The sequence below is a fragment of the Anser brachyrhynchus genome, assembly GCF_964034855.1.
Source record: "Anser brachyrhynchus genome assembly, chromosome: 37".
In the NCBI taxonomy this organism is placed as follows: Eukaryota; Metazoa; Chordata; class Aves; order Anseriformes; family Anatidae; genus Anser; species Anser brachyrhynchus.
The window spans coordinates 96,525-114,622 of NC_137730.1; the positions used below are offsets into that span (position 1 = coordinate 96,525).

The 18,098-nt window shown below is 64.3% G+C and overlaps 2 protein-coding genes across 2 annotated transcripts; one reads left to right on the forward strand and one right to left on the reverse strand.

Moving 5' to 3' along the window:
* Positions 1-2,153: 2,153 nt before the first annotated feature.
* On the forward strand, positions 2,154-8,842 carry LOC308184581 (AP-1 complex subunit sigma-1A-like; the record flags this gene model as incomplete). The annotated part of the gene is given in 5 exon segments (XM_080571783.1): positions 2,154-2,332; positions 5,257-5,288; positions 5,291-5,364; positions 6,702-6,839; positions 8,582-8,842. Coding segments are annotated over 5 exon segments (471 nt in total). The 3' UTR covers positions 8,630-8,842.
* Positions 8,843-9,349: 507 nt separating this feature from the next.
* Positions 9,350-13,489, reverse strand: LOC308184590 (uncharacterized protein). The gene is given in 3 exon segments (XM_080571791.1): positions 9,350-10,320; positions 10,322-11,525; positions 12,951-13,489. Coding segments are annotated over 2 exon segments (1,752 nt in total). The 5' UTR covers positions 11,521-11,525; positions 12,951-13,489; the 3' UTR covers positions 9,350-9,767.
* Positions 13,490-18,098: the final 4,609 nt, after the last annotated feature.

Here is an 18,098-nt window from a genome sequence, read left to right on the forward strand (position 1 = left end):
GCTACGGAGCCTCAGCCCCGCCCCGCTGTGGGCCCGTTGCTGGGGCAACGGCTCCGCCCTCCCCCTCCCGGCCCCGCCCCGTTGCCATGGCAGCGGGCCCCGCCCCCTCCCGGAAGCGGCGCATGCGCGGTGAGGCCGGGCCCGGCGCGGCGGCGGCGGAGAGCGGCGGCGGCGGCGGCGGCGGCTGCCGAGCCCACCGGAAGCGGAAGCGGGGGAGGGGACCGGAAGCGGAACCGAGCGGGGGGGACCGGAAGCGGCGCCATGGTGAGCGGCCCCGGGGCCGGGGCTGAAGGCGGCGGGAAGGGGGGGAGGGGGGCATCGGGCGGGAGGGGGTCACGTGGGCCGGGGTAGGTCACGTGGGAAGGGGGAGGTCACGTGAATGGGGGGTCACGTGGAAGGGGGGGGGTACTACACCTCGGTCCCCGGCCCCACGGCCCCGCCCCCACCCCACAGCCCCCCCCCCCGCCCCAAAACCCCCCAAACCCCCCGTATCCCCCCATAGCCCCCTACCCCCACCACGTAGCCCCCCCATAGCCCCCGTTCCCACCCCACAGCCCCATAGCCCACCCCATAGCCCCCCGACCCAGCCCCACAGCCCGCCCCGTAACCCCCCGTATCCCTAGCCCAGCCCCACATTTCCCCCCCCGACGCCCCATATCCCCCCCATATCCCCCCATCCCAGCCCCATATCCCACCCCCATATCCCACCCCACACCCCCACCCCACACCCCATAGCCCCCCATATCCCCCATATACCCCCATTCCCTCACTCCGCACCCCATATCCCCCCATATCCCCCCATATCCCCCTATCCCAGCCCCATATCTTCCCCCCACACCCCCACCCCACCCCGAAAGCCCCCCAAATCCCCCCATATCTCCCCCCTACCCCCACCCCACACCCCATATCCCCCCAATCCCTCCCTATATCCCCATCCCAGCCCCATATCCCACCCCATACCCCCACCCCACACCCCATAGCCCCCTATAGCCCACCATATACCCCCATACCCCCACCTCCCCCCCGAAAAGCCCCCCAAATCCCCCCATATCCCCCCATTCCAGCCCCATATCCCCCCCAAATCCCCCCCATGTCTCCCCATCGCAGCCCCATATCTCCCCCGTACCCCCACCCCTCGCCCCATAACCCCCCCAAATTCCCACCCCACACCCCAAGTCCCCCCATAACCCCCTATATCTCCCCATCCCAGCCCCATATCCCCCCAAATCCCCCCATATCTCCCCATCCCAGCCCCATATCCTGCCCCATACCCCCATTCCAACCCCATATCTTGCCCCATGCCCCCATCCCAGCCCCAAATCCCCCCATATCCCCCAAAATCCCCCCATATCTCCCCATCCCAGCCCCATATCTCCCCCGTACCCCCACCCCCCACACCATAACCCCCCCTAATCCCCACCCCATCCCCCCATATCTCCCCATATCCCTTCATCCCAGCCCCATATCCCCCCAAATCCCCTCATATCTCCCCCGTACTCCCACCCCCCGCCCCATAACCCCCCCATACCCCCGCCCCCCCCCCAAATCCCGCCATATCCCCCCATCCCAGCCCCATATCCTCCTATATCCCCCTATATCTCCTATATCTCCCCATCCCAGCCCCATATCCTGCCCCATACCCCCATCCCAACCCCATATCTTGCCCCATGCCCCCATCCCAGCCCCATATCCCCCCAAATCCCCCCATATCCCCCCATCCCAGCCCCATATCCCCCCTATATCCCCCCATATCTCCCCCATACCCCCACCCCCCGCCCCACAATCCCCCCAAATCCCCCCATATCCCCCCAAATCCCCCCATATCCCCCCATCCCAGCCCCATATCTCCCCCGTACCCCCACCCCCCGCCCCACAACCCCCCCAAATCCCCCCATATCCCCCCAAATCCCCCCGAATCCCCCCATATCCCCCCATCCCAGCCCCATATCTCCCCCGTACCCCCACCCCCCGCCCCACAATCCCCCCAAATCCCCCCATATCCCCCCAAATCCCCCCATATCCCCCCATCCCAGCCCCCTATCACCCCCGTACCCCCACCCCCCGCCCCACAACCCCCCCAAATCCCTGCCCCACACCCCAAATCCCCCCCCGCCCGGCCCCCCCCCCCCCTCTAACCCGCGTGCCGCCCACAGATGCGCTTCATGCTGCTGTTCAGCCGGCAGGGCAAGCTGCGCCTGCAGAAGTGGTTCCTGGCCACGGCCGAGCGCGACAAGCGGAAGCTGGTGCGCGAGCTGATGCAGCTGGTGCTGGCGCGCAAGCCCAAGATGTGCAGCTTCCTCGAGTGGCGCGACCTCAAGGTGGTCTACAAGAGGTGGGGGGCGCGCGGGGGAGGCGGCGGGGGGGGGGGGAGGTGGAGGGGGCGAGGGTGGCGGCGCCCCGGGGTTTGGACCCCGGGGTTTGGCCCCATTGCGGCCGGCCCCATTGGCTTGGACCCATTGCCTCCGACCCCATTGGCTTGGCCCTATTGCGTCCAGCCCCATTGGCTTGGCCCCATAGCCTCCAACCCCATAGCCTCCGACCCCATTGGCTTGGCCCCATTGCATCCAGCCCCATTGGCTTGGACCCATAGCCTCTGGCCCCATTGCATCCGGCCCCATTGCATCTGGCCCCATTGCCCCTGGCCCCATTGGCTTGGCCCCGTAGCCTCCAACCTCATTGGCTTGGCCCCATAGCCTCCAGCCCTATTGGCTTGGCCCCATTGCATCCAGCCCCATTACATCGAGCTCCATTGGCTTGGCCCCGTAGCCTCCGAACCCATTGGCTTGGCCCCATTGCATCCAGCCCCACTGGCTTGGCCCCATAGCCTCCATTCCGAACCCATTGGCTTGGACCCATTGCATCCAGCCCCATTGGCTTGGACCCATAGCCTCTGGCCCCATTGCATCCAGCCCCATTGGCTTGGACCCATAGCCTCTGGCCCCATTGCATCCAGCCCCATTGGCTTGGACCCATAGCCTCTGGCCCCATAGCCTCCAACCCCATTGCCTCTGACCCCATTGGCTTGGTCCCATTGGCTTGACCCCGTAGCCTCCGTCCCCATTGGCTTGGCACCATGAGCTCCAGCCCCATCAGCTTGGCCCCATTGTATCCAGCCCCATTGCATCCAGCTCCATTGGCATGGCCCCGTAGCCTTCGTCCCCATTGGCTTGGCCCCATTGCGTCTGGCCCCACTGCATCCAACCCCATTGGCTTGGCCCCATAGCCTCTGGCCCCATAGCCTCCAACCCCATTGCCTCCGACCCCATTGGCTTGGCCCCGTAGCCTCCGTCCCCATTGGCTTGGCCCCATTGCGTCTGGCCCCACTGCATCCAACCCCATTGGCTTGGCCCCATAGCCTCTGGCCCGATAGCCTCCAACCCCATTGCCTCCGACCCCATTGGCTTGGCCCCGTAGCCTCCGTCCCCATTGGCTTGGCCCCATTGCGTCTGGCCCCACTGCATCCAACACCATTGGCTTGGCCCCATTGGCTTGGCCCCGTAGCCTCCAAGCTCATTGGCTTGGCCCCATAGCCTCCAGCCCTATTGGCTTGGCTCCATTGCACCCAGCCCCATTGGCTTGGCCCCATCACCTCTGTCCGCATTGGCTTGGTCCCATAGGCTCCAGCCCCATCAGATTGGCCCCATTGCATCCAGCCCCATTGTGTCCTGCCCCATTGGCTTGGCCCCATAGCCTCTGGCCCCATAGCCTCCGGCCCCGTTGGCTTGGCCCCATTGCATCTGACCCCATTGGCTTGGCCCCATAGCCCCCAATCCCGCTGGTTTGGCCCCATTGCATCCAGCCCCATAGCCTCCAGCCCTGTTGGCTTGGCCCTATAGCCTCCGACCCCACTGGCTTGGCCCCATTGCATCCAGCCCCATTGGCTTGGCCCCATAGCCCCCAACCTCATTGGCTTGGCCCCATAACCTCTGGCCCTGTTGCCTTCAGCCCATTGGCTTGGCCCCATAGCATCCAACCCCGTTGGCTCGGCCCCATTGTGTCTGGCCCCATTGCTTCCATTGAGCCCCATTGGCTTGGCCCCATAGCCTCCAGCCCCATCGGTTGTGCCCCATAGACTCTGGCCCCATTGTGTCTGGCCCCATTGGCTTCCATTGAGCCCCATTGATTGGGCCCCACAGCCTTTGGCCCCGTTGCCCCCGGCCCCATTGCCCCTGGCCCCATTGCACTCCCCCACTTCCCCCCATTTCCTCCCATTCCCCCATATCCCCCCATTCCCCCCACCCCCCCCCGCAATTTCCCTATATCCCCCCATTCCCCCATATCCCCCCCAATTTCCCCCTTTACCCCATATCCCCCGCATTTCCCCCACCCCCCCATTCCCCCATATCCCCCCAATTTCCCCCATATTCCCCCTTCCCCCCACATCCTCCCCATACCCTCCCATTCCCCCCACATCCCCCCATTTCCCCCAAACCCCCCCATTCCCCCCACCCCCCCCAATTTCCCCTATATCCCCCCTTCCCCCTGCCGTCCCCCATCTCCCCCCCTTTCCCCCACACCCCCCCATTTCCCTATATCCCCCCCATTTCCCCCATCCCCCCCGTTCCCCCGCATCCCCCCATTTCCCATCTCCCCCGTTTCCCCCCTTCCCCCATTTCCCCCACACCCTCCCCATCCCCCCACGCCCCCCCACATTCCCCCCCCATTTCCCCCACACCCCCCCATCCCCCCACCCCCCCACATTTCCCCCATCCCCCCTTCCCCCCCACCCCCCCCATTTCCCCCACACCCCCCCATTTCCCCCCTTCCCCCCATATCCCCCACACCCTCCCCATCCCCCCACGCCCCCCATCCCCCCCACCCCCCCACATTCCCCCCCCATTTCCCCCACACACCCCCCATCCCCCCACCCCCCCCATTTCCCCCACACCCCCCCATTCCCCACACCCCCCCACACCCCCCCCATTTCCCCCACACCCCCCCATCCCCCCACCCCCCCCATTTCCCCCACACCCCCCCATCCCCCCATGCCCCCCCATCCCCCCCACACACCCCCCATGCCCCCCCATCCCCACCACCCCCCCCCACACACACACCATTTCCCCCCATCCCCCCCACACCCCGCCACACCCCCCCATCCCCCTATATCCCCCCATTCCCCCCCCACACCCCCATCCCACCACCCCCCCCATTCCCCCACCCCCCCATTTCCCCCCACGCCCCCCCAACTCCCCCCATCCCCCCGCGCCCCCCCCCCCCCGGTGGCGCTCCCCCAGCCCCCCGTGCCCCCCCCCCCAGGTACGCCAGCCTCTACTTCTGCTGCGCCATCGAGGGCAGGACAACGAGCTGATCACGCTGGAGCTCATCCACCGCTACGTCGAGCTGCTCGACAAGTACTTCGGCAGCGTGAGTGGCCCCGCGCGCCCCACTGGGGGGCTCGGGGGACCCTACGGAGCCGTCTGGGGGGCTGGGAACCCCCCCAGATCCGTTTGGGGGGCTCAGGAACCCCAAAGTCCCATTTTGGGGTCAAGGGAACCCCCCCAAGATCCGTTTGGGGGGCTCGGAAACCCCAGAGACTCATTTGGGGGGCTCAGAAACCCCAAAGACCCATTTGGGGTCAAGGGAACCCCCCCCAGATCCGTCTGGGGGGCCCGGAATCCCCAAAGTCCCATTTGGGGTCAAGGGAACCCCTCCAGATCTGTTTGGGGGGCCCGGAAACCCCAAAGTCCCATTTGGGGTCAAGGGAACCCCCCCCAGATCCGTTTGGGGGGCTCAGAAACCCCAAAGTCCCGTTTGGGGTCAAGGGAACCCCCCCAGAGACTCATTTGGGGGGCTCAGAAACCCCACAGATTCATTTGGGGGGCCCGGAAACCCCAAAGTCCCATTTTGGGGTCAAGGGAACCCCCCCAGATCCGTCTGGGGGTCTCGGAAAACCCAAAGTCCCATTTTGGGGTCAAGGGAACCACCCCAGATCCGTTTGGGGGGCTCAGGAACCCCAAAGTCCCATTTGGGGTCAAGGGAACCCCCCCAGATCCGTCTGGGAGGCCCGGAAACCCCAAAGTCCCATTTTGGGGTCAAGGGAACCCCCCCAGATCCGTTTGGGGGGCTCAGAAACCCCAGAGACTCATTTGGGGGGCTCAGGAACCCCACAGACCTGGTTTGGGGTCTCAGAAACCCCCAAACCCGATTTGGGGGGGCTCAGGGACCCCATAGACCCAATTCGGGGGGTTTACGGACCCCATAGACCCAGTTTGGGGGGGTTGGGGACCCTACAAATCCATTTGGGGGGCTCAGGAACCCCACAGACCCTTTTGGGGTCAAGGGAACCCCACAGATCCATTCTAGGGGGCTCCAGGAAAGCCCCAGACCCAATTCGGGGGGGGGGGGGGGGTCAGGGATCCCAAAAAAACATTTGGGGGCTCAGGAAACCCCCAGCCCCATTTTGGGTTTCCCAGACCCCCCCCCCAAGCCCCGTTTTAGGGGTCTCAGGGGCCCCCCAACCCCATTTCTGTGCCCCTCTCCCCATTTCTGTGCCCCCCAACCCCATTTCTGTGCTCCCCAACCCCCATTTTTTGGCCCCCCAACCCCCATTTTTGGGCCCCCCAACCCCCATTTTTGGCCCCCCAACCCCCATTTCTGTGCCTCCCAACCCCATTTTTTGGGCTCCCAGCCCCCGTAGCGGGGTGGGGGGCCCCCCCCAGTGAAGGCCGTGCCCCCCCCGGTGACGGCCGTGCCCGCCCCAGGTGTGCGAGCTGGACATCATCTTCAACTTCGAGAAGGCGTACTTCATCCTGGACGAGTTCGTCATGGGCGGCGAGGTGCAGGACACCTCCAAGAAGAGCGTCCTCAAGGCCATCGAGCAGGCCGACCTGCTGCAGGAGGTGGCTCCCGACCCCAAACCCCCCCCCCGGGGACCCCAAAAGGGACGCGGGGACACCCCAAACCGGCACGGGGCTGATGGGACCCGTAGGGAGCCATAGGGAACCCCAGAAGGGTTATAGGATCCCTATAGGGTGATGGGAGATGTAGGAATCCCAAAAATGGGTATGGGGTCCCTATAGGGTGATGGGATCCGTAGGGACCCCAGAAATGGGTACGAGATCCCCATGGGGTGATGGGAGCTGTGGGGACCCCAAAATGGTTATGGGATCCCTATAGGGTGCTGGGAGTTGTGGGGACCCCAGAAGGGTTATGGGATCTCCATGGGGTGATGGGATCCCAGAGGGACCCCAAAAATGGGTACGGGATCCCTATAGGGTGCTGGGATCTGTAGGGACCCCAAAAGGGTTATGGGATCTCCAGGGGGTGATTGGCCCCATAGGGACCCCAAAAGGGGCATGGGACCCCCATGGGGTGCTGAGGGCTGTGGGGAACCCCGTTATGTCCCTATGGTGTGCTGGGACCCCCGTAGAGACCCCAATCACACCCCCAAGAAGAACGTCCTCAAGGCCATCGAGCAGGCCGACCTGCTGCAGGAGGTGCCCCCCGACCCCAACCCCCCCCCCCGGGGACCCGAAAAGGGACACGGGGACACCCCCAAACCGGCACGGGGCTGATGGGACCCATAGGGAGCCATAGGGAACCCCAAAACAGTTATGGGATCCCTATAGGGTGATGAGATCCGTAGGGACCCCAAAAGGGTTATGGGATCCCTATGGGGTGATGGGACCCTAAAAATGGGTACGGGATCCTTATAGGGTGGTGGGAGCTGTACGGACCCCAAAAGGGGCACGGGACCCCCGTGGGGTGATAGGACCCATAGGGAGCCATCGGGAACCCCAAAATAGTCATAGGATCCCTATAGGGTGATGGGAGATGTAGAGACCCCAGAAATGGGTATGGGGTCCCTATAGGTTGATGGGACCCATAGGGACCCCAAAAATGGGTATAGGATCCCTATGGCTTGTTGGGATCCCAGAGGGACCCCAAAAGGGGCACGGGACCCCCATGGGGTGCTGGGGGCTGTGGGGAACCCCGTTATGTCCCTATGGGGTGATGGGACCCCATACAGAACCCAATCACACCCCCAAGAAGAGTGTCCTCAAGGCCATCAAGCAGGCCGACCTGCTGCAGGAGGTGCCCCCCAACCCCAAAACCCCCCCGGGGACCCCAAAAGGGATGCAGGGACAACCCCAAACCGGCATGGGGCCCCCCGGGCTAATGGGACCCGTAGGGAACTCCAAAACTGTTGTGGGATCCCTATAGGGTGATGGGACGCCAAAAATGGGTATGGGATCTCTATAGGGTGATGGGATCTGTAGGGACCCCAAAAGAGGCATGGGACCCCCATGGGGTGATGGGACCCATAGGGAACCCCAAAACTGTTGTGGGATCCCTATAGGGTGATGGAACCCCAAAAATGGGTACGGGATCCCTGTAGGGTGATGGGAGCTTTAGGGACCCCAAAAATGGGTACAGAATCGCTACGGGGTGATGGGAGCTGTGGGGACCCCAGAAGGGTTATGGGATCTCCATGGGGTGATGGGACCCCATAGGGACCCTAAAAGGGGCAGGGGTCCCCCCCTGGGTTTGTGACCCCCTCCCCACATTTAGTGTCCCCCCCCTCGGGTTTCTGACCCCCCCCCCCTTTTCTGACCCCCCCCCACCTTTTGTGCCCCCCCAGGAGGACGAATCCCCCCGCAGCGTCCTGGAGGAGATGGGGCTGGCGTAGCCCCCCCCACCCCCCAGGGAGGGCCCGCCCCCGGAACCCCCAAACCGAGCCGGGCTGGGGGGGTGGGCGCCCCCCCCCGCTGTAAATACAGCCCCTCCCCCACGCGCGGGGGGCAGGGAGCCCCCCCCAGCCCCCTCCCCTCTCACGGGGCCCCCCCGAAATGGGGAGGGGGCGTTGGGGGACCCCCCCCCAGAATAAAAACGTGCGGAGACTCGGCTGATGCGTGGGATAATTAGTGTGGGGGGGTAATTAGCATGGGAGGGGGGGTAAATAGCACTGGGGGGGGCAATTAGCATGGTGGTGGGTAATTGGCATGATGGGGGGGTAATTAACATGGGACGGGGTAATTAGCACGGGGGGCAATTGGGATCGGAGGGGGGGTAAATAGCATGGGAGGGGGATAATTAGCATGGGATGAGGGTAATTAACACGGGGGGGCAATTAGAACAAGGGGGTCAATTAGCACAAGGGGGGAATAATTAGCATGAGGGGGGTAATGAGGTTGGGAAGGGGACAGTTAGCATGGAGGGGGGGTTAATTAGCACCAGGGGTAATGAGTCTGGGAGGAGGGGGGGCAGTTAGCACCCGGGGGGGGGTAGTTAGCTGGGGGGGGTAATTAGCTGGGGGTAATTAGTGGGGGGGCCCCAATAATGAGGGTAACTCGTACTAAAATAGTCGCTTTTATTCGTTAGCAAAAGTTGTGGTGGGGGCTATTTACATGGGGGGGTACTGGGAGAACTGGGAGGGGGAACTGGGGGGACTGGGAGCTGGAGGGGGGGGGTCGGGAATTGGGGGAAACTGGGAGAACTGGGAGGGGGGACTGGGGTAAGTGGGAAATGGGGGGAGTCTTGGACTGGGAAGGGGACTCTGGGACTGGGGGAACTGGGAGGGGGGGGCTCATGGAGCACCTTGGGGGTATTTTGGGGTGGGGGTCACACATTTGGGGGTCCCCTTATTGGGGGGGGGGGGGGCAACCACTATGGGGGGGGGCGCCTACCCCCTTGAGCCCCCCCCCCGCCGATAACTCCTCAACCGCGGGGGCCGGAACAACGTCGGCGCGCCTCCGCCACCGCCACCCCCACCGCCGCGGTGCCGGCTTTTGGCGGGGATGACGTCATCGCCATCGTCATCGGTGACGTCATCGTCGGGGGGGGCCAATCCCAGGGCCCCCCCCCGCCACCGCCATGGCCGCCGCCGCCTCCTCCTTGCGCTTCTGCTCCACGTCGCGGATGATGTCGACCACGTCGTCGGCCGGCAGGTGCAGGCGGCTCGAGAGCTCGATCAGTTGGTCAATGGTGCCCGGGTCCAGTGGCGCGTCTGGCGCCGCCTCCTCGTCATCCTCATCATCTTCATCCGCCGGCCGCACCGCCTCCGCCAGCTCCTGGGCCAGCGGGGGGACGGCGGCGCGGCTGGGGGCGTCTTCGCGGTTGGGGACGTTGGCGCGGTTGAAGACGTCATCACGGTTGACGTCGTCGCGGTTGGGGGCGTCACCGCGGTTGAAGACGTCATCGCGGTTGGGGACGTTGGCACGGTTGGGGACATTGGCACGGAAGGGGATGCCATCGCGGTTGACGTCATCGCGGTTGTGGATGTCTTCGCGGTTGACGTCATCGCCACGGTTGGGGATGTCGTCACGCATGGAGATGACGTCACCGCGCATTGGCATCCCGCCACGCATGGAGTTGTCACCACGCATGGGGACATCGCCACGCATGGGGACACCGCCGCGTGTCAGCATCTTGCCACGCCGGGGGACGTCGCCCGCGCACGGAGATGTCACCGCGCATGGAGATCTCATTGGTCATGGGCACCTCGTTGGCCATGGCGACCTCGTTGGCCGTTGGGATCTTCTTGCCCATGAAGATCCTGTTGCCTACAGGGATCTTTTTGCCCATGAAGACCTCGTTGGCCATGGGGATCTCGTTGGCCATGGGGACTTCATTGGCCATGGGGATCTCATTGGTCATGGGGATCTCGTTGTTCATGAGGACTTCGTTGTCCATGGGGACCTCGTTGTCCATGGGGATCTCATTGTCCATTGGGATCTCATTGTCCATGGGGATCTCATTGTCCATGAGGAACCCATTGCCTACGGGGATCTCCTTGCCCATGGGGATCTCCTTACCCATGGGGATCATCTTGCCCATTGGGATCTCCTCACCCATCAGCATCTTCTTGCCCATTGGGATCATCTTGCCCATTGGGACCTCCTCGCCCATTGGGATCTTCTTGCCCATGGAGAACCCTTTACCCATTGGGACCGTCTTGCTCATCGGGATCGCCTTGCCCATCGGGATCGCCTTGCTCATGGAGATCGCCTCGCCCCCGGCGCTCGCCCTCCCCACGCCGCCCCTCTCCCCACCTCTCCCCCCCTCTCCCCCAACCTCTCCCACCTCCCCCCCTTCCTCCTCCTCTTCCTCCTCCTCCTCCTCCTCCTCCGACCTCTTATCCTGGGCGGCCGCGGCGGGCCCGTGGAGGAGGTAGCGCAGCAGGAGGTCGGAGGCCAGGTCGGCCAGGCGCTCCTCCTCGGCGGCGGCCTTGCGGGCGGCCTGGGCCTGCCGCCGGCTCTCGGCCAGCTCCTGGTAGCGCCGCTCCAGCAGCCGCTGCTCCAGGCTCTGCTGCTGCCGCAGCTGCCGGGCGCTGGCCCAGCTTCGGCCTCCTCCTCCTCCTCCTCGCTCCCGGTCCCGCTTGGCCTCCGCTCGCAGCCTCCCCAGCTCCTCCAGCTCCTTCAGGACTTCGTCCGGCGGCGAGGAAGAGGAGGAGGAAGGGATTTGGGGAGGGGGGAAAAAGGGGCCGGGGAGGCGAGGGGAGGGGTGGGGGCGGCTTTGGGCCAGGAGGGTGATGGAGAGGAGGAGGGCGGCGCTGCGCAAGGGGCGGGCGGGGGGGGGCATGGTGCCTGGGGGGGGGGGGGGGGAAGAGAAGGGGGGGGTCAGGGGGCACGGGACCCCCGCCCCCTCAAGTGCATCCCCCCCCCCATGTATTATGGACCCCCACATACAATGGGTTTTCCAAAGTGTCCCCCATGCTGTGCCCCCCCCCCCCCCCGAAACTCCCCCCCAATCCCCCCATTGGACCCCAAGTGCCAGGAGCCCCCCCCCCATTGGGGTACCCCAAGGTCCCCCCCCCCAAATTCTCCCCACCTCAAGTGCCCCCCCAAATCCCCCCCCCAAGTTGCCCCCCCCAACCCCCCCCCCGATTTCCCCCTCCCAAAGGCACCCGGCAGGACCCCCACATTCCCCCCGCACATGCTGGCACCTATGGGTGCCCCCCCCCCCCACCCCGTGCCATTACCCCCCCCCCCAGCGTCTCACACCCAGCACACGCAGCACACGCAATGCTCAGCACATACAACGTGCTACACATACGGCAGCACATGCAATTCACATACAGCGCACACGCAATGCACACGCAATGCACATGCAATGCACACGCGATGCACGCAGCACATACAATGCAGCGCTCACAACACACACAGCACATAACACACGCACAGCACATGCGTGTACAGCACATACATGGACACACAGCACATACATCGACACGCACAGCACGTACATGGACACACACGGCACATACATGGATGCACACGGCAAGCATAACACAGCACACGCGTGCAATGCACTGCACATGCTTACACATGCACAGGACATACATTTACATGCACTTCATGCAAGTACACTCACTGCACATACATGTACACGCAATATACATACGTATACACACCCTGCACACAAACGTACACACACAGCACATACATTTACACACACTACATGCACGTACGCACACAGCACGTCCATTTACGCACCCAGCACATACATGTACACGCGCTACGCATACATATACATGCAACGTGCATGCATATACACACGCAGCACATGCATTTGCATGTACTGCATGCATATAAATGCACTGCTCATACGTGTAACTGCAATGTACATGCATAGACATGCAATGCACATGCATATACACTCACACACATACACGTACACTCACCGCACATACACGTACACGCACTACATGCATATACACGCACCGCACATACCTGTACATGCCCTACATGCATCTACACGCTCTGCACATACAGGCAACTGCAATGTACATACGTATACGCGCACCGCACATGCATGTACATCCAATACATGCATCTACACGCAATGCACACGCATCCACACACATCACACCCACACACATGTCACACGCAGCCCACGCGTGCCGCAGGGCCGGGACACGCCGCCCACCCCCGGTTAGGGCTGGGGGGGGGGGGGGACACCCGCAGCCGCCCCCTCCCCGTTTTAACCCAAGGGAGGGGGAGGGGATTTACCGGTTCCCGGGGGGGTCGCTACGGTCGCGGGGCGCCCCCCGCTCCCTCCCCGGGCCGGGGGCGGCGGCTCCCGGTGGTGCCCGGGGGTGGGTCCCGGGGATCGATCCCGGTGCCTGGTCTCAGGGGCGGATCCCGGTCCCGGTTCCGGTGCCCGGTTGCAGATCCCGGTGCCGGTTGCAGATCTCGGTCCCGGTCCTGGTGTCGGATCCCGGTCCCGGTGCCCGGTCCCGGTTCCCAGTAGCGGATCCCGGTGCCCGGTCCCGGTGGCTGCTCCCGGTCCCGGTGCCCGGTTGCGGATCCCGGTGCCTGCTCCCGGTGCCGGTCCCGGTGTCGAATCCCGGTGCCCGGTCCCGGTCCCGGTGCCGGCTCCTCCCGTTCAGGACCGCGGACAGCGGCGCCGCCGCCTTTATACCCGCGCCCGGCTCCACGTGACCCCCATTGACGTCAGAGCCCATTCATAAAATCCGGCCGGGGCTGGGAGGAGGGGGGCGCGCGGTGCGCATGCGCAGCTTCCCCCCTCCCTCCCCCCCCCCTCCCGGGGAGCGGCGGCATGAATGGGCGCGGGATGAATGGGGCGGGGGGGGGGGGGGGGGGGGGAAGGGGGGGGCGGGAGAAAGAGGGGGAGGAACGGAGGGACCTACACACGGCCCTATACACATGGCCCTATATAAATAGCCCTACACACGGCCCTATACATACACGGCCCTATATAAACACCCCTACACACGGCCCTATACATACACGGCCCTATATAAACACCCCTACACACGGCACTATACATACACGGCCCTATATATACACCCCTACACACGGCCCTATACACACGGCCCTCTACGCACCCCTATGCACATACACACGGCCTTATATGGACCCCCTGTACACACAGCCCTGTATACACACACCCCTATACACACCTCTGTACGCACACGTCCCTATACAAACATCCTATATACACCTCCCCATATACACACACAAACCTATACACACCCAATCCCCTATACAAACACCATATACACCCACCCCTATACGCCCCCACACCCCTATACATACACCCACACTCCTATAGATGCACACACCCCCTATAGACACCCACCTCCCACCCCCTATACACCCCTATAGATGCCCCTGGAGATGCCCCTATAGATGCCCCTATAGACGACAGGCTCGCACAAGGGCACGCTCACCTCCTGCAAGGACACGGCACTCAAGCTCATGCCACGTCCATAGGTGCCCCTATAGGGATGAGGGGGGTGTATATGGGGGGGGGGTTCTCTGTATATAGGGGAGGGGGTGTATATGGAGGGGTTGTGTATTGGGGGGGGGGGGGGGGGGCGTATATAGGAGTGCCTGTGTATAGAGCGGGGTGTGTATATGGGGGGCGGGGGTGTATATAGGGTGTGTGTGTGTGTATGGGGGGTGGGGGGTATATAGGGGGAGTGTGTATATAGGGGATGTGCATATAGGGGGTGTGTAAATATTTTTTTTTGTGTATATAGGGGTTGCGTGTATGGGGGTGGCTGGGTAGGTGCCTATACATACCGGTGTGTACACGGGGGGGGGGGGGGGGGGGGGGGATTCCTGTGCACCTATAGGTGCCTATAGGTGCCCGTGTAGTCATGGGGAGGGGAGTCCCTGGGTGTCTATAGGTGCCTATAGGTGCCCATGTGCCCACGGGTGGGGGGTGGGGGGGGTGTGGGGGGGTGTCTCTGTGCCCCTATACGTGCCGGTGTGCACGTGGGGGGGGGGGCCCGGGGGGGCCGTGCCCGCTCGCCGGTGACTCACCAATGCAGCTGCTTCTATAGGGGCGGGGGGGGTATGGGGGTGGGGGCGGAGCCACCGAGCCCCCCCCCTCCCCCCCCCCGCACCGACCCCCCCCCAGTGTATAGGGGGCGGGGGGGGGGGGATGAGTCACCGGGACCGCAGCCGCTTCCTGCGTGGCCCCCACGGCGCTGCGGGGACGTATGGCGGGGGGGGGGGGGGGGGCGTTGTATAGGGCGGGGAGGGGGGGTATAGGGTCGGGGGGGGGGATGTATAGGGTGGGGAGGATGTATAGAGCGGGGGAGGGATATATAGGGCAGGGGGGATATTTAGGGTCGGGGGGGAACGCACAGGGCGGGAGGGGGATGTATAGGGCTGGGGGGGGATATAGGGCCTGGGGGAGGGGATATATAGGGGTTGGGGGGGGAATAGAGGGGTTAGGGGTGTATAGGGAGGGGGGTGTATAGGGTTTGAGGGGGTTGTATAGGGGCTGGAGGGGGTATATAGGGGTTGGGGGGTTGTATAGGGGCTGGAGGGGGTATGGGGACTAGTGGGTATATAGGGTCTGGAGGGAGATATATAGGGTCTGGGGGATGTATAGGGACAGGGAGGGGTGTATAGGGTCTTGGGGGGATATATAGGGATTGGGGAGTGCATAGGGCCGGGGACTAGGGGGTAGCTAAGCATGGGGGGTGGTATAGGAACTTGGGGGGGGGAATATATAGGGGTTGGGGGATGTATAGGGCCAGGGGTTATATAGCAATGGAGGAGGGTATAGGGTCGGGGGACCTATAGGGCTTGGGGGGGGGGTATTTATAGGGCTGAGGGGGGAGGGAAGGGGCAAGGGAGACATATAGGGACAAGAGGTCTACTGGGGGGGGGGGGAGGGGGGGATATATAGGGCCAGGAGGGACGTATAGGGGCAAAGGGACTGGTGGGGACCTAGAGGGACAGGAGTGACATATAGGGGCAAGGAGAACGCAAGGGTGACGTATAGGGACAAGAGGTCAGAGGAAGAATCTATAGGGGCAAGGGGAGCCAGGGAGTGGTGATCTATAGGGGCAGGGACGTTGAGGAGGGATGTCCAGGGGCTGTATAGGGGATATATAAGGCCAAGGGGAATGTATAGGGGCAAGGATAGGGATACGGGGGCTAAACAGGGGCAAGGGGGATGTATGGGGGGGGGGGGGGAACACTGTATGGGGCCATATGGAGGCTCTGTAGGACCAAGGGAGCTTTAAGGGGGCTGGGGGGGGGGGCTGTAAGGGATGTATAGGAGCCAGGGGGATGTATGGGGGGGGGGGGGGGTGTTCTATAGGGACTGTACAGAGCCAAGGGCACCTTAAGGAGGCCGGGGGGGGGGGGGGGCTATATAAGGGTGGGGAGGGTGCTGTATACAGACAGAGGTGAGGGGGTATGGGGGAAGTATAGGGTTGGGAGGGGGCTGGAGAGGGGCTCTATAGGGACTGAGGGGGCTCCATAGGGACCGGGGGGAGCTATATGGGGTACAAGGGGGCTCTATAAGGACTGGAGGGAGTCTACAAGAACCGGGGGGGGGGGGGGGGGGGGGTTCCATAGAGGCTGAGTGGGGCTCTACAGGGACCAGGGGGAGCTATATAGGGATCGGAGGGGGGCTCTATAGGGACAGGAGGGGCTCTATAAGGACCTGGGGGGGGGGGGGGGGAGGGCTGTATAGGGTACAAAGGGGCTCTACAAGGACGGGGAGGGCTCTATAAGGGCCGAGGGGTGGCTCTATAGGGACCAGAGGGGCTCTATTAGGACGGGGTGGGGGCTCTATAGAGGCCAGGGGGGATCTATAGGGGCCGGGGGGGGTGCTCTATAGGGTTAAAAGGGGCTCTATAAGGACGGGGGGGGGCTGTATAGGGTACAAAGGGTCTCTACAAGGACGGGGGGGGCTCTATAAGAGCCAAGGGGTGGCTCTATAGGGACCGGAGGGGCTCTATTAGGATGGGGTGGGGGCTCTATAGGGGCCAGGGGGATCTATAGGGGCCGGGGGGGGGCTGTATAGGGTACAGAGGGGCTCTGTAAGGACCGGGGGGGCTCTATGGGGTACAAGGGGGGATCTATAGGCACCGAGGGGGGACTCTATAGCATAGAAGGGGGCTCTATAAGGACTGGGGGGGTCTCTATAGGGTACAAGGGGGGCTCTATAGGGACCGGGGGGGCTCTATAGGGTACAAGGTGTCACTATAAGCACCGAGGGGGTTCCATAGGGGCCGGGGGGGGGGGGGGGGGGGGAGGGGGTGCTCCATAGGGGCTGTGCGTGCCCCCCCCGCCCCCCCCTCCCGCGGATGATTCACCCTGCGGCAGCGGCGCCCCCCCCCGCTCCCCCCCCCCCGCCCCCGCGAGGTGACGTCACCTCGGGATCACGTGACCGGGGGGGGGTCTCCTACCGCAGAGGCAGGACCCGCCCCCCCCCTCGGGGGTGGCCCCGCCCCCTCCCCGCTCTGGCCCCGCCCCCTCCCGGGTTGCGGGGGGCAGTTCGGGGCCGACCCCCCCCCCCCCCAGTGACCCCCCCACCTCAGTCTGCGCCTATGAGGCCCCCTCCCCAGTGTCCCCCAGTAACCTCCCAGTGTCTCCCAGTAACCCCCCAGTGGCCCCCAGTAACCCCTGGTGGCCCCCAGTAACCCCTGGTGGCCCACCCAGTGTCTCCCAGTAACCCCCAGTGGCCCCCAGTAACTCCCAGTGCCCCCCCAGCGTCTCCCAGTAACCCCCAGTGGCCCCCAGTGCCCCCACCACTGTCTCCCAGTAGTCCCCAGTATGTCCCACTAACCCCCCAGTGCTCCCCCTAGTGTCTCCCAGTAGCCCCCCAGTGTCTCCCAGTGGCATCCCAGTGTCTCCCAGTGCCCCAGTGCCTCCAAGTGTGTCCAGTGACCTTCCAGTGTGTCCCAGTGCCCCCCCCGTGTCTCCCAGTGCCCCCCCAGTAACCCCCCAGTGTCTCCCAGTAACCACCAGTAACCCCCAGTGTCTCCCAGTAACCCCCCCAGTAACCCCCCCCCCCAGTCCACCCCATGCCCCATTCCCCCCCCCCTTCTCACCGGGGAAGGGGGGCAGCATCCCCCGTTGCCATGACAACCGTTGCCAGGCAGCCCAGGCCCGGTCGCTACAGCAGCGGTTGCCATGGCAGCGCCGCTGCGCCCCCCCCCCCCCAGCGCATCCCCCCGCATTTCCCCTCCACTTTGCACCCCCCCCCCCCCGTTTTCACCCCCCCATTCCCCCCCCTTACCCCCATCCTTCCCCCCTTACCCCCCCCAATGCCCCCCCTTGCCCCCCCTTACCCCCCCATCCTCCCTTATTGCCCCTCCATCACCCCCCCTTACCCCCCATCACCCCCTATTGCCCCCCTATTGCCCCCCTTGCCCCCCCCTT